General features: G+C 49.4%; 1 protein-coding gene across 1 annotated transcript in view; it reads right to left on the bottom strand.

Moving 5' to 3' along the window:
- The window catches only part of C3H8orf74 (chromosome 3 C8orf74 homolog), a 34,560-nt gene extending 18,846 nt beyond the window's left edge, over positions 1-15,714 (bottom strand). Inside the window, exons 1-2 of the mRNA XM_073335345.1 lie at positions 15,667-15,714; positions 13,541-13,733 (exon numbers count right to left, since the gene is read on the bottom strand). Coding sequence (XP_073191446.1) covers positions 13,541-13,733; positions 15,667-15,714 — 241 coding nt within the window. The remainder of the gene's footprint in view (positions 1-13,540; positions 13,734-15,666) is intronic.
- Between the last annotated feature and the right edge of the window lie 236 nt (positions 15,715-15,950).

The following is a 15,950-nucleotide window of genomic DNA, read 5'->3' as shown; positions in this document are numbered from 1 at the left end:
TCAGGTAGTTAATGGTGTAATACTGTCATTTGCACCTGTATTTAATTGTGGGAATAAATTATGCCTCAAAATTGGAGTCTGTTTCTGAAAATCAGGTCCAAAAGAAAAATTTCTGGAGAAAAAGCCCTCTAATAAATTTACAGTCTGTGCAAAGTTAACTGAAGACAATAACTACCATCAGACTAGAAGTTTGAGCCATCCTAGGCAGAAGTCATTATGGTCTGAGCAGGGGACTGGGAGTCAAGACTTCCGGGATCTATTCCTAGCTCTGCCACTAACGGTATGCCTACACTTAAAATACTACAGCAGTAACACTATAGTCCTTCAGTGCAGGCAATACCCACGCTGACGGAAGGGCTTTTCCCATCGGTGTAGGTCATCCACCTCCATGAGAGGCAGTAGCTAGGTTGACAGAAGAATTCTTCCATTGACCTAGCATAGCCTACATTGGTATGCTGCACCACTGCATCATTTTAAGGGAAGACCTGCCCTCAGTTAGCCTATCTGCAATACAAGGATGGTAATTCCTACTTTAGGGTGCTGTGAGGCTTACTTAATTAGTGCTTGTTACACTCTCTGAGATCTGGAGGGGGATGAATGCATGGCCTTATTATTTATTGGTACTTCTGTAACACCGAAAGACCCCGGTCGTCGGCGGGCAGGATAAAACCGGGGACCTTTGGAGCTTAGTGCATGAGCCTCTACCGCATGAGCTAAAAGCCAACTGCCTGTTAGCTAAGGCTGTAGAGCCGACTCATTTAACTCTCTCTCTTGAAGGGGTCTTGGTGCCACTAGATGGGACAGACCACCACACCCAGGATGTGTGTGGGATACACTTCCTCAAAGTCAACAATGACAAGTCTGAGAGTGAATGACACCATCTGAGGTAAAAGTAGGTGGAGCCCAGGGAAGTAAAGTCCTTGGGGTGAAGAGATCTGGCTCATGAGATTCACAGCCTCGCCAGCTGACTCAGGCACTGCACAGCAAGACTGTAGCCAAGCGCTTCAGGAACCTGAGGTGAGTCTGTGCTGAACTGGGGGATAGGGAGATTAAATACACCATTGGCCCAGCACTTAGAATGAGGAGTGACTGCGCGTTATTCCTTGACAAAGGTTTGAATTGCAGTGGCGATAATACCAGCAAGGGCTTTGACTGCCCAGATGCCTCATGCACCCATGAATGGGGCCATGTGCAAAATTGGCTCTCTTGATAAAATGGCCCTAATGGGAGTGTATCGACCTAGATCATTTGTGATAGTGATTATATCTGTCAAGGGAGAAGCCAAATAATGAAGAACACATCAAACACAGAAGCCCTCGGCATAGATTTCATTCCACCGCAAGCAGGGAGTGGGCAAAATGTGTATTAATATGACAGTAGCAACTAGAGAGTCCAGCGGTAACGTTAGGGGCTGCATGCATGTTGAGGCCTGCGCTATAAAACGTAGGTTGACCTAGGTATGTCGCTCAGGGGGGTAAAAAAAATCACATGCCTAAGGCTATGGCTACACAAGAGAGTTTACAGCAGCACCCACGGTGCCGTTATAAGCTCTCTAATGTAGCCGCTCTAAGCTGACGGCAGGGAGCTGTCCCATCAGCTTAACTACTATAGCCCCTGCGAGCAGCACTCGCTATGCAGCCGGAGAAGCTCTCCCGCCGGCACGGCACTGTTCACACCGGCGCTTATGTTGGTGTAGTTTTTGTCACTCAGAGGGGTGATTTATTCACTCGCCTGAGCGACATAAATTATGCCGACATAAACTGCAGGGTAGACATAGCCTAAGGCCTAGTTAGGCCAACCTAAACCCAGAATAGCAGTCTTCCATTGACCTAGCTACTCCCCTAAGGAGGTGGATTTACTACAGCTACTATGGCATGGCGGCATTCTAGCTGTGTCGCTGTAGTGCTTGTAGACAGATCCCTAATCAGTGCCATAAAGCACTCAGAATTTAAATAGACAAGACAGACAACAGGTGAGAGAAAGGAAGCATTGTTGTTATGCCCATGTTATACAGGCATAGAGGGCCTAGTTCTCATTTACACTCAGACCCCTTTACCCAGTTCTGGCAGGCAGCTGGTAACGTGACTTAAAAACCACTTTCCACTACCAAAGTGGTGTTAAATGCTCCCAGTCTAAATGAGAACCAGGCTCTGTTGGAGAGGTGTGGTCACTTGCCCAGCATCACACAGGGAGCCTGTGACAAGGTCTGGAACTTGAACCCAGATCGTTGATGCCCCGATCAGCACTTTTACCACAAGATGATCCTTCCTCTCAGAGTGACCATTATTATGACAATTATTATTATTTGTATTGCAGCAGAGTCTAGCACCACAGTCATGGGCCAGGACCCCACTGTGCAAGGTGCTGTACAAACACAGAACAAAGAGACGATCCCTGCTCCAGAGAGCTTACAATCTATGTATTCATGAAGTTGAAATAACATGTAAATCAGGCCTGTGATCTTCTTTTGGTTTCATACCAGTATAACTCCATTAACTTCAGTGGAGTTACTCCTCACTTACTTACACTGGTGTAAATGAGTTCCGAATTAGGTCCATCAACTTCAGTTAAAGAGTGGATTTAGGGTTATTTCACAAGCACATAGGGGGCTCAGTTACACCGCTGTAAATCTGGAGTAGCTAGTGGAGTTACTCTGGATTTACATGAGTGTAACTGAGAATAGACTCTGATCACATCGTTTCTGGATCAAGACCTTCAAGAAAACAGCAGGAGTGGAGAGGCCAAAGTTTTACTGTAAGGGAAGTCTATATTTAGGGCCAGGGATTAATAGCACCAAGATGCTACCGGAAAAGGAAAGCTGGATTGCAAAGAGAACGGGAGTCAGCACTGACCCTCCCAATCATCCCCCCTGCCACATCTGCCTGGGCAGTCCTGCTGCTACCAAAGTTCTCTCATTTGGACTCTCAGAATCTGGGGGAACTAGCAAGTTGTGGAGTATCAGCACCTGTCCATAGAGGATCTGGGCTATTCCAGCTGGGATATGCAAGAGTGGCAGCTCCCTACGGACACAGAGGAGAGAGCACAGCATGTCTGTCTATGAGGGGCCAAATTCGGCTGTATGTTAGGTCTGCGTTGTTCTTCTCATTAGGGCATAGACAGCTCGTGTTTAACCATGCTCTGATTTCTATTTAAATGTTCCATCACTCCAGCACAATAGCAATTACAGCCAGGCGCTGACTGCAGCCTGCTGCTACCTTAAGTCCGGTGCCCCCCCATGCACGATGGAGTCTGCCCACTGGTCTCTGCAGCCCCATCCAGCACCCGTACACCACATTAGCAACCTCTCCACACAGCACCCAGGCACATTAGTGGGTATCGGGCACCCGGGACCGGATTCTGATGTCACTTACATGGGTGTAAATCTAGAGCCACTCCAGTGAAGCCAATGGAGTTACACTGGAGTAAAACTGGAGCGAGAGGAAACCACCACCACCTCTGCCACCATCTCTTCCTCCTCCTGCGAGTAACTACTTAGGAACCTGAGTCCAGAAGATGGGCTCCTCTTCATGGATTGCAAACAGAGATAGGCACTTCCTTGCAGCCTGGACTTAGGTGCCTATCTTGGTGAGAGGGGAGCAGCTTAGGACACACCTCTGGTGTTGGCATCTCTCATCGGCTAGCAAGGTGGCTCTCTGTCTAGCATGCTGGCTTTTGTGGATCGCATTCTCAGGCTCCTCACTCTGGCCATTCATTATACAGGGAGCCTAGGTCAGTGCCTAACTCAGGCTTTGTGGATTGCATTGTTGTTCCTGTGATTAGCAAGGTGCCGTGGTGGTCAGTGCTGCAATGCCGAAGTCCCCTTGTATGTCTGGGCCCTAGTTCTAGCCATGTCCACCTGGAGAAATACATCCTTGTACAGGGAGCAACCACTGCCTGCGCAGGAGGTGTGATCTGGAGGAGAGAGGGAGCCATGCAATGCACGGCAGGCCTGGGGGCAGAGGGAGAGCTGCAGGTAAGTGGAGAGCTACGGAAAGTGTGGGGCTCTCCTGGAGAGCTGCAGGGGAGCAAGCTGCAGCCATGGTAGAAACTGGGAAGGGTAGAGGATCCTTAGAAGTTCTGAGCTCAGAACATACCACCTGATCCAAAGCCCATTGAAGTTGATGGGATTCTTTCCATGGACTTCAGTGGGCTCTGGCTCAGGCCCATACTGGGGTGGGGGATTGTAGGGGAGAGATGGTCACTGTGAAGTGGCAGCAAAGTGACACTTACAAGGTGCCAGGTGGCCAGGAGTCTGCCCTGAGGAAGCCTAGCCTGCCTTTGCAAACTGTGCCTTGGTGTAGGATGGTGTCTCTGCCCTTCTCTCTCCTGCAAACCTTCTCTCCTCGGGTTTGTGTGCACAGCCCTAACCTTTGTATATACAAGAAAACAAATAAGCCTTTGTGTTTTTCATTTCAGAGGTTAATGGGGATTTGGCTGGGATCTCAAAAGAAGGCAGCCGACATTCCCTTTCCCCTAGCTACCGCAATTGCCTCCTCTCTTGCCACCCCAGCTCTCCCCTTTTCAAAGATTCATCGATTCCCAGGCCAGAAAGGGACCATTGTGATCATCCAGTCTGACTCCCGTCTAACACAGGCCAGAGAACTGCACCAGAGTGATTCCCAAAGTATATAGTTAATAAAACATCCAATCTTGATTTATAAATGGCCAGTGATGGAGAATCCACGACGACCCTTGGTAAGTTGTTCCAGTGGTTAATTACTCTGACTGTTAAAAATGTATGCCTTATTTCCAGGCTGAATTTGGAATTTCCAGTCTAGCTCCAGCTTCCAGCCATTGGATTGTGTTACACCTTTCTCTGCTAGACCGAAGAACATATTATCAAATATTTGTTCCCCAGGTACATACTGATAGACTGTAATCAAGCCAACCCTTTGCCTTCTCTTTGTTACGCTAAATAGATTGACTTATTTGAATCTATCACTATACAGCAGGTTTTCTAACCTGTAGCGGGATGGTCACCCCGCTCCAGCCCCGAGGGGGTTAAAAACAGCTCTGGGGAAGGGCTGCCCTGGGGAGCCAGTCATGGGTGGGCTTGAGGCAGCCAATCAGGGCCCGGCTGGGCCAGTATAAGAAGGGCTCCTGGGGAGAAGGCAGAGAGTCTCACTCTAGCCTTGGAGGTGGGAAGGACCTAGCTGCCTGGGAGACAGGATACCTTAGACAGAGCAGTGCTGGGGAAGGGCAAGAGGAGCTGGGGAGCTCCAGCCTGGCAACTCCCCGAGCTGAGGCCTTGTTAAAGGCCCAAGGAGGTACTGGGGCCACAGAGGTGCAGCCCAGGGATAGGCAGAGGCAGCTGGTCCAACCCCTTTGCCAATGATGAGTGGCCATTATAGACTGCAGTTTGCCCCAGAGAAAGGGGGCTAGATGATGACTGGCAGTAGCCACTGAGGCAAGGTGAAAAGAAAAGGGTGACTTGTGTCACCTTAGAGGGCATAGGGGGTGGGGATTCCCATGGGAGGGGAGACCCAGAGTATGGGGACTACTGTGGGGCAGAATCCCAAGATAAGAGGGCACTGGGGCCTGCGGCAGACAAGACACCAGCCAACAGGGGGTGCTCCGAGGCTGGAAAAGAACTAATTCCTGGATGAACAGCAGGAGGCGCTGTGCTGGTGAGTGCTTGATCTGCTACATAACCCTTTAATAATTTTTATGGCTCTTCTCTGAACCCTCTCAAATTTATCAACACCCTTTTGGGGGATTCTCCCAATCCATCTTGTATGCTGTCTCCACAGTCTTTCCTCTTGCCAAGCACATCACATCCCATCCCTCTTCAGATCTCTCTGTTACCTTCCCAACCTTCCACTCCAAAGGTATGATCCAAAGTCCAGTGAAGGAAAGACTCCCATTGACTTCTGTGGGCTTTGGACTGGGTCTCTAGTCCTTGCCTTATGGCCATGCACAATGTAACACCTCCCTACCTCTCTGCTCTTCTCTCTTTTCACTACCCCTTAACCACTCCACTCTGCCTAAGGCTGCGTGAGGAACCAACCCTTCACTTTCTTCTCCCACTCCCATCTGCGTGCCTGAGTCCAAGAGGCCTGCTCTGCCTCTGACCCTGTTCACCGTACCTCTATCTTTTCCTTCATCCGACCCCATCCACCACACCTCCACCTTCAAATCCCCCCCAACCCTTCTTCCAGGTAGCCCATAATCCTGAATCCCCCTTGAAAGAAAAGTTAAAAAGACAATAGAAAACAGGAACAAAACATATGCAACTAACCAAACAGGCATGAAACATCATTGCTTTGCTTTTTAATGTACCATCCTTGGCCAGTAAGCTGGCTATTTAGATCAGGGCAGAGGACCCTGGGCCTGCTTCTCCACTGCCTTGCACCTTGAGCAGTCGTTTACACCTGTGCAAACTCGGCAACACTCCCATCTCAGAATTCTCCACTCACACCAGCATTTTACACCCATGTTGCCCGGCATTGGTGACCTCACAAAGGAGCAAGGCAGTGCGGAATCTTCTTGCTGTCATGCACATTGCACAATATTGGCACTGTACAAATAACAACAAATATAGTTAAGCTTTTGCAGCTAACATACTGATGGAAATGGTTTGAACAATATTTCTCAGTCACTAACACAGTCTGAGTTTATAAAAGCAGCATTTTCCATCAGTGTCAAAGTTTGGCTCCTCACTCTGAAATGAGTTGTTTGGGTTTTTTTCCACAAAGATTTAGTTCTGGAGATTAACTCCTGGTGCACTCTGGCTCTTTTGAAAGATTTCAATCTATCATTAGCTCCCCATCCATCATGCAGCAGGGCTGATTGTAAACTACACAGCATAGCTCCTTCCCCTGTGAATTGGCAGGGCAAACTGAGAATGGGTTGCTACTTTATTATAATATTCCCCACCCTGCAAAGGAAAATTTAATTTCTTTGTGATGTTTTAATTAAACTTTAAACTAATTGCTAAGAAGCAATGGATGTCTCAAATAGATTCTGTCTCATAAGGCTCGCTTGAGAATCAATATGATCCTGGGTGTTGTGTGGCAATAACTAGGACACCATTGAAAGGCAGCGAATTCTGAATGAATTACTCAAACTGGAAACTCCTTGGGGCAGGGACCATCTTTGTATGGCCTCTAGCACAATGAGGTCCTGGTCCATAACGGGGACTCGCAGGTGCTGCAGTAATACAAATAATAAAATTCACTCATGCACAGAGGAATCAGAAATGGTCTATGTAGTTCTTAAGTCCTCAGCATATGTGGGTTGCAAGCCATGCATAGGCCTGGAGCTGGTCCCTGCTCGAGGTGAATTTCACCTTCTGTGTGAAATGGTTTTGCTAGGCTGTCATTCACACTATGCTACCCCAAAAGTCCAAACCCGGGTGGCTTGCAGAACTTTCTTCAAGCCCAGAGCAAATGTGCAGAATAAACCTGTAGTGCAAACAAGTTGGCTACTATGACAATAACGGCGAGGCCTTCAAAACCAGCATTATACAAACATGACCGACCTCAAATGATGTGAACCAGTTTGATTAGCTCATAAGTAAACAGCTAGCAAACTCTGGTTGTCCCCATACTCCCTGTCACATGGGGATGTGCAGCGCACCCAGAGCTCCCACCTGCTCATTGGCGAAGGAGGCTGCTCAGCTACTTACTATGCTCCTTGGAGGTGGTATTCAGCACCCCGTGGGCCCTAAATGCCATACACCCAGAGGCATCAGCTTTACAGTCAGTCGTACAAACAGGCAATTATTTAGTGAGTTCATTAAAAACATAAACATTCTAACGCCCAACATTGCAAAGCAGGGAACGCAACGGCCATGCTTTGTAGCTGGTAAGGGGAGGAAGGGTTGTATCCTATCCAGGCATCCCCAAGGGAGCTCTGTTCTCTCTTTCATCCCAAGGCATCTGGGTGGGCTCTGATCACCTTGAACGGAGGGGAGAGGGACTATAACTGACTGGAAGGTGAGGTGAAACACCCAGGTGCCCCCTCCCCAGACCCTTACCGCTGCACTTCCCAGAATGGAAGGTAGGAAAATTGTCCCTTTGTCTGACTGTCATGTAATGACATCCTCTCGAACTATGTCACTGTGGCTTTACCACCCAGGAACACTGGAAGCTCCCTAAAAGTGCGGGGGGGCAGGGTAATGGTGCCCAGACTGTGGCCCCACCCCTATGTTGCCCTTCCCGCCAAAGTCTCGCCACTGCACCATCCCTTCCCCTGAGGGCCTGCCTCCATGCTGCCTCTTCCCTTCCCCCCTGCAAGACCCTGCCCTGCACTCGCTCCTCTCTGCCCCCCCATCACCCTTACAGCTGGTAAAAAGTGGGGGGCATGGCCCCCAGCCCCCCATTCTGGCACCCCTGTTACCATCCTTTCCTTCCTTCATCTGCTGCTCTTCATTACAGGGGCATGAAGGAGGAAGGGATCTGACACCTGCCCCTCTCAGCTTATCTTAGATCTGATTCCCCTTCTTACGTATGCTGATGTGAATCAGAAGCAACTCGACTGAAGTCAGGAGAGTAAGACTGGTATAAAATCAACATGTGAGGAGAATCTGGCCCTTTACAGCCTCCAGAGTGGGAAGTGGGGGATCACTCATCGTTTACGTGGATGAGTGTAGGACAAGCCCTAGAACTAAAAGGGATGGAATTCAACCCTGAAACCCCAGAGATAGAGAGGATTTGAGAAAGTTCAAATGAGATCCGGATCCAAACTTTGTGGCCCGAGTCCATCTCTGTTTAAATCTTGTGCTAAATAAATATGACGACACGCCTAAATGGCGTGAGCTGAATGTATTATCTTATAAGCAAACAAGGACAGTATTAGCTCTAATTTGTTTCTTGGCAGCAAAGTGGGGGCAAAAAAAAAAAAATGATGTCACCAAAATAATGCGTGTAGCAAGAGGCACCGTGCACCTTTCAGGGCAAGGTAGCTTGGCTGAAAAGCTCTGCCTGAAAGACATGCATTTGCATGTTAAAAGCAAGGTGGGCAATGGATGGGACTGACAGATGACAACAGGGCTTGATCCTGCGAAGAGCTGAATGCCCTCGGAGCACACGGACGTCCATGGCAGTTGAGGGTGCCTTTTAGGCTCAGGTTCTAGAGGTCCAAGCCGAAACCCGTTGTAACACCTCATTGTCTTGGGTGGAAGATGCATCAAGCCCTAACATGGTATTTTACATGCACTGGGGTAAATTCTCCCCTCAGCTACACCAGTGCAATGCTGGTGATCCTAGAGGGGACCCCCAGTGGGATTACACCCGTGTAAATGATGGGACCAAATGGACCATTAGCTGATTGATCTTCACTCTTCTTGTTCGGTCAATATCCCTGTTTTCCAGATGAGGACTCAGACAGGGTGACTTGCCAAAGGCCACCAGAGGGGGCCAGCACCAAATCTAGACACTTGTGTGGGAAGAAAAATAGTCAGGCAATGTTTACACTAGGGGTTTGTGCCTGTGAGGCAGGAGTAAAGACCCGCAGCGAGCTCGCTAATCAGAGGCAGTCTAACGAGTTCAGCAGGGCCCCACCTGAGCTGCTTGATTGGCTAAACCCCCGCTTGGCTGAAGGGGATCGGCAGACCTGCTCTTCAGCTCAGCAGGGCACTGGCTGCACAAAGCATTCGCCCACGGCTGCAGTAAGCCTTGCGTCTGCTTGTTCCTGGCCTCATTCTAGCCTTGGACCCTGCCTCACTCCGGTTCTGGCCCTCAGCTCTGATTCCTGGCCTCTGACTTGAGTTCTGCCTGGGGGCTCTGATTCCTGATGTCTACCTCCTGCTCTAAGTACTAGGCATGACCGTCCACGTCCCAGTCCCTGACGCAGTGCAGCGTTGGTGTAGCTAGGCATGAACAGCCCCTTTTCCAAAGTGCAGGCAAGCCCCTAAACACAGGGGTTCCTGGCTCCAACTGCTCAGCAACACCTTATTTCTGAGGGGTAGGGGGCAGATTACGGTTTCAGTATCGCTGGTGTAAAACAACGGCGACTCCAAGAGCTTTTATGGGAGTTAGACTGGTGTAAATCCGCAGTAACAGAATCTGGACCGAGATCACTTGACTAGTTTTATCTCCGCATGTGGGCCCCCTTAACCAACTCCTTCCCTGTGCCTTTTATTCTCAGAAACTAATCTCAGTGGGAGGAAAATTACAATACCTGGGAGAAGGGGCTACTGGCGATCAATGTGGCTTTGAGGAGTAGCACCATTTCTTAGAAGGAGCCCAATTCCTGTTCCAAATCCTGATGGGCCACAAAAACCTGGAGTATCTATGGGTAACTAGATGCCTTAACCAACTTCAACTTTGTGATAACTTATCACCCAGGGACAAGAAACAGGAAGCTGGATGCCCTATCCCACAAAGGTGAATATCTCAAACCTGATAGAGATGCACATGCTCAAGGTGCCCAACTTTATCCATGAGACGATCAGCAGTGGTCTGGCATCCTCCATCCACTCCCTGATGATCCGTACACAATCCAGATCTGCCAGACTCTGAATGATGTGGGTAGCCAACCTGACTCTGAGTTCCAATTACAGAATGGCCTTCTCTATCACAAGGGTTGTATTTATGTTCTGGAGGGACAACCTGGGCTTCAGGTATTGAAAATATGCTGCAATTTGCTGTTTGTGGGCCCTTTTGGTCAATTCAAGATCTGGAACGTGGTCTTGAGGAGCTTTGGGTGGCTAGGCCTATAAGAGTATATACATCAAGGAGTATATACGATTCTGGAACCTCACCAATCATACCAAGAACCCACGATCAAACCCTTAGGTCTCCTCCAGCCTCTGCCCACATCCCCACAGCCTTGGTCTACTATATCAGTGGATTTCATCGTAGAACTGCCCCGCTTGTAGGGACACTCAGTAATCCTGGTTGCCATTGATGTCCTAACAAAGGTGGCACACTTCATCCCACACTGTACTTTTCCTAACACATGTGTGACGGCTCGGCTCTTCTTGGAAAATATCTATCACTGCCATAGGTTACCGCCAGACATTGTATCGGACTGGGGACACCCATTCACCTCTCAATCATAGCAGGACATTCTCAGACTCCTTGGCATCAAGTCTAGCCTAGCACCCACAGACAAATGAGAAAACAGAGAGAGACAATCAAATCTTGGAGCAGTATCTTCACTGCTTTCTAAATTTACCACTAGCACAGCTGGCTCCCCCTGCTGTGCTACGCTGAGTTCACATATAACAATGCAATCCATGCCTCAACCCAACAGAGCCCATTCTTTGCAAACTATGGATTTCACCCTCACTTCCACCCAGACCTAACTGTAAGGTCTCCAGTACTAGTTACCACGGATTTAGTGTCCCACCTACTCTGGGAGCTCAAGGAACACTTGCAGTCTGCCAGAGAAGCCTATAAACACCACGTGGACCAAGACCATGAGGCTGCCCCCAATCTGTCTGTAGGGGACCAGGTATGGCTTTCTGCTCAGAACCTTAAATGGAGTCAGCCATCTGCCAAACTAGACCACCAATTCCTGGGCCCCTTCAAGATTAAAGAATGGGTAAATCCAATTGCCTTCAGGTTATGGCTACCCTTGAAGATCCACCCTGTCTTTCACATCTCACTTTTAAAGCCCTACAAAGAAAACCCATACCCAGACCATTCCAACTTGCCACTGCCACCCAGTCTACGGACAGGAGGAGTGCTTTGTCCACCTAATCCTCAACTCTTGGAGAATTAGGGGAAAGCTCTAATACCTGGTGGACTGGGAAGGCTGTAATCTGGTTGAGCAGTCTTGGGAACCGGTAGAGAAAGTCCAGGCCCTGGCCATATTGCAAAACTTCCATCAGAAGTACCCAGAGAAACTGGGCCTTGAGGTCCCCAGGAGATGCCCTCAGGGTGTGGGGGTTAGTGTCAGGAATCGGGGCCTGCAGAGGAGCCAGTCTCCAGGCAACCTAACAAGTGCAGCTGGGCTGTAGTAGGCTGCCTGATTTGGTGGGAAGAGTCAGCAGACCGGCTCTTAAGCCCAGCAGTAGCAGTTCAGCATCTGCTCAAAACATTCACCCATGGCCGCAATAGATCCTGCACCTGCCTTATTCTAGCCCTGCTCCTGCCTCAAACCCAGCTTTGTCCCTGGCCTTGCCTCACTCCAGGTAACCTGACTCTGATCCTCAGCTCCTGTTCCTGACTTCGGACTCTGGCATCTGGCCTTTGATTCCAGCTTGACCCTGAGCTGCTATTTCTGGCTACTGGTGCTTGCTCTAGCCACTAGGCCTGACTCCTTGTTCGAACCATGAGGCAAGATCACCCATGTCCTGATCTCCAACAGTCACACAGGAGACCTGAGGTAGAGTCCTTGACTGCTAGTGGGGAATGCTCAGAAAAGTATGTATATAAAGCTGGTATGAATTCACAGCTGGGTTTGAACTTGAGCCCATAGCAGAGATCTATCCCACTTGAGCTAAAGGAGTAACTCCATTATCTTGTAGAAGCAGTAGGTTATTATCCTCCAGGCTGACCACCCACTAGAGGGAGCTGTGACAAACTGTGGGCTGCATGTGTTGAACCTTAAATGGGTGTTGCAAGAACAAAGTGTTACTTACACTTGCACACCTAGGTGTTAGAAAGTTTAAAGTGGGCGTGCTGGTGTTTTCACCAACAAATCATAGGCACACCTACATCACATGGGAAGTTTACAGGGACAGTCCTGATATTTGGGGCTTTTTCTTATATAGATGCCTATTACCCCTCACCCCCACCCCAGCCCCATTTTTAATACCTGATGTCTGGTCACCCTACATGGGAGCCTAGTTTTACCTGTAAGGCCCAGTAATGTTTGTTTGGGGGCTGTTGTGAGGGGAAGCTCATAAGTGTTTATCCAGTGCTCTCAGATCCTTGCATGGAAGGTGCTCTATACATGTGGCTGCTGTTATGACACCAAGATTCAAGTGTTCGCTTCTCACAGTCTCTAATAGAGGTAGGGCAAGGGCCTGATTTCAGCTCTTGCAAACGTGATACATATGCAGACCTCAGAGTAACAGCCGTGTTAGTCTGTATTCGCAAAAAGAAAAGGAGTACTTGTGGCACCTTAGAGACTAACCAATTTATTTGAGCATAAGCTTCCGTGAGCTACTGAGCTGTAGCTCACAAAAGCTTATGCTCAGATAAATTGGTTAGTCTCTAAGGTGCCACAAGTACTCCTTTTCTGTTTGCAGACCTGTGTCACTTGGTCTGCGGGGCTGCACTCAGACAGGTCAGCCCACAGTTAAGTGGAGCGCATCTCCTGTGTGCGTCCCCACTCACTACAAGAGCAGGGCTCTTTGCATGCCTGGACAGATCTTGAAATAATGGGCCTGATTCTGCTCTCCCTTACACTGGTGTAACTCATGCACCCTCTCCTGGAACGCTGTGTTCATGCCTCGTCATGAGGGGGCTGCATGGGGACAACTGACCCACTGACTATTAACATCCCTTCCCCCGAACAGTTAGGACTTGATTCTCTTTGCACCAGTTTTACCGCAGTGTAACACCATTGCCTTCCATGCTTCTGATTTACACTGAGGGGAGAGAGAGAGGAGAAGCTGGAGGCAGTTCCCATTGCTAGGACGCACCTTTGGTTTCGTTCAGCAGCTCTTCCGCAAGCTTTCCCGCTTCCACGACTGCAGGCCAGGAGAGCCCTTTCTCCACGGCGAACACAATGCTGCTGTAAAGACTGTCGAGCTCTATGCTGCGCCTGAGATCCCTCACGTCATCAAACTCCTCCCATCGCAGGAGCGCTCTCAGACACTGGCGCCCTTCTTCCCTCTGGCAGAGACATAAACACGAGTGACATGGGAGTGGTGGGGGATGCAGGCACTTCGCTTGCAGATGCAGCATCTTCTCCTGAACAAGAATGGGCCAGATCCTCACCTGGCTGAAGTCTGAGTAATTCCCTGGAAGCCAATGGAGTAATTCTGATTTATGCCAGCTGAGAATCTGGGCCAGCAAGTGTCTCAAAATATAGGAACCTCGGGCCAGATTCTGATCTCATGGTTGTTTTACTCCATATGGTTCGTAGCGCCTGGTTTTCCCAGGCGTGAGAGAGAGCGGAATCAGGCCCTTAAGCGTTTCCACTGGGTCCATCTCATGCAGTGTCCTGCTTGGTCTGTCATGTCTGATATCCCGCATCAGAGGGGAGCAAGCAGCTCTCAAAAAGTGACTGTGGGCTTTACTGGGCCAAGTGGGGGAGTCACAGCCACCCACCCCCATGTCTCCTCCAGACCCTTGCTTGGCCTAGCTGGGTTTTAGGTCTCAGTCTGGTGCAGCTCACAGCCTCTGCTCTGTGGAGGGGTTGGAAGTGAGTAGAGCCTTGGCTCCAACCCGCATCCCTCCTGTAATAGGTCGGCTTAGCCAGCCTGGTACAGGTTTCAGAGTAACAGCCGTGTTAGTCTGTATTCGCAAAAAGAAAAGGAGGACTTGTGGCACCTTAGAGACTAACCAATTTATTAGAGCATAAGCTTTCGTGAGCTACAGCTCGGCTGTAGCTCACGAAAGCTTATGCTCTAATAAATTGGTTAGTCTCTAAGGTGCCACAAGTACTCCTTTTCTTCCAGCCTGGTACAAGCACTCTTTCAAAACTCTGTGAGGTACTTTCTCCCTGGAGTGGGGTAGTAATTGTGCCTCAGGGCGATCCCTGGGTTGGTGCAGCTTCCACCCCACTCCTTGCTCAGGAATATGTCTAAAGGTGCAATCATGGAGGCGGCAAAGTTCCTTCCTGACCTTTATAGGGTTGGCCCTGCAGCATAAGAGATTTGCCTCATCACTGCAACCACCCAGCAACAGGCTGCATCCCAGTGACTTTGTGGAGTCAAATCCATGGGACCTAATTCTGCAGGGTGCTAAGTGCCCAGTGGGAGTGAAGGGCAGGATCAGTGTATTTCCTCTTGTCATCTCAGTTCTACCTGCCATAAACTGCCCTGTGGTTTGGGGCCAGGTGTACAATGGCCAGTCATAAACTGCCAACAGCTGATATAGGCCATTTCAGCAACCCTTCTAATTCCCAAATGCTTAGGAGGAGGTGTGGGCATTGTAAAGGTGTGGCAGGCAGGGATCTAACCTATTGTTCCCCTGACCCATGCCATGTGGCTGGGGTCAGTACGTGCTTACTCACTATTGCAGTGGGAACGGGGTATAAACCCTCATCTGATTCTGAAGGTGAAAAGAAGAGAAAGAGAGCAGGCCTGGGGGTCAGAAAGAGGCAGAGGGAAGGGACTGTCAGCATCACAGAGATGCCTGCTGGGTCCTATGCTGAGGTTCAGAGCTAACTCCGCCGAGCCCCAGCTATGCTGTGGCGTTAAAGACCCAGCTCCTGAGCTCAGAGAGGTAAATCTGGAGTTGCTCATCTAGTGTCAATGAGGTTATCTGGAATTTCCACCAGTCTCGGGTCAGGTGATGCACTATTCACCAAGATCTTAAAAATCTGTCTCTTTGGAGTCCTATGTTTTAGTGGGGGAGAGGGATAGCTCAGTGATTTGAGCATTGGCCTGCTAAACCCAGGGTTGTGAGTTCAATCCTTGAGAAGGGCCATTTGGGGACTGGGGCAAAAATTGGGGATTGGTCATGCTTTGAGCAGGGAGTTGGACTAGATGACCTCCTGAGGTCCCTTCCAACCCTGATATTCTATGATTGCCTAGAGTAGGATTTGACCTAATGGCTCTGACCTCTCCCTATTTCATGAATGAATGATAGCTATCTTTACCTGAAGCTGACAGACTCTCCTTACCCCCTCTGCTGATAAGGCCGCCATCCTTATCAGAACCCGTTACTAGGGGGCACAGCTTGTCTTATACAATCACAAAGGTGGCAAAGTTCCATTGCGTGGTAATGTTCTAGGAGCCAATCCAAGCCCTCCCAGCCCAGGCGGGACTCTCCCCGACAGCAGATTCCCTAGAGTTGTATCATTTGCTGTTAAATGTCCCAACTGATGGGGCTGCTATCCCCGCCCCATTGCACAGTCTAATAGATCTCACTGCCAGGAAGCTT

Source organism: Lepidochelys kempii, chromosome 3 (genome assembly GCF_965140285.1).
Source record: "Lepidochelys kempii isolate rLepKem1 chromosome 3, rLepKem1.hap1, whole genome shotgun sequence".
NCBI classification, from domain to species: domain Eukaryota; kingdom Metazoa; phylum Chordata; order Testudines; family Cheloniidae; genus Lepidochelys; species Lepidochelys kempii.
Note: the sequence above shows the minus strand (reverse complement) of the source record. Positions and strands in the feature narration are given on the sequence as shown.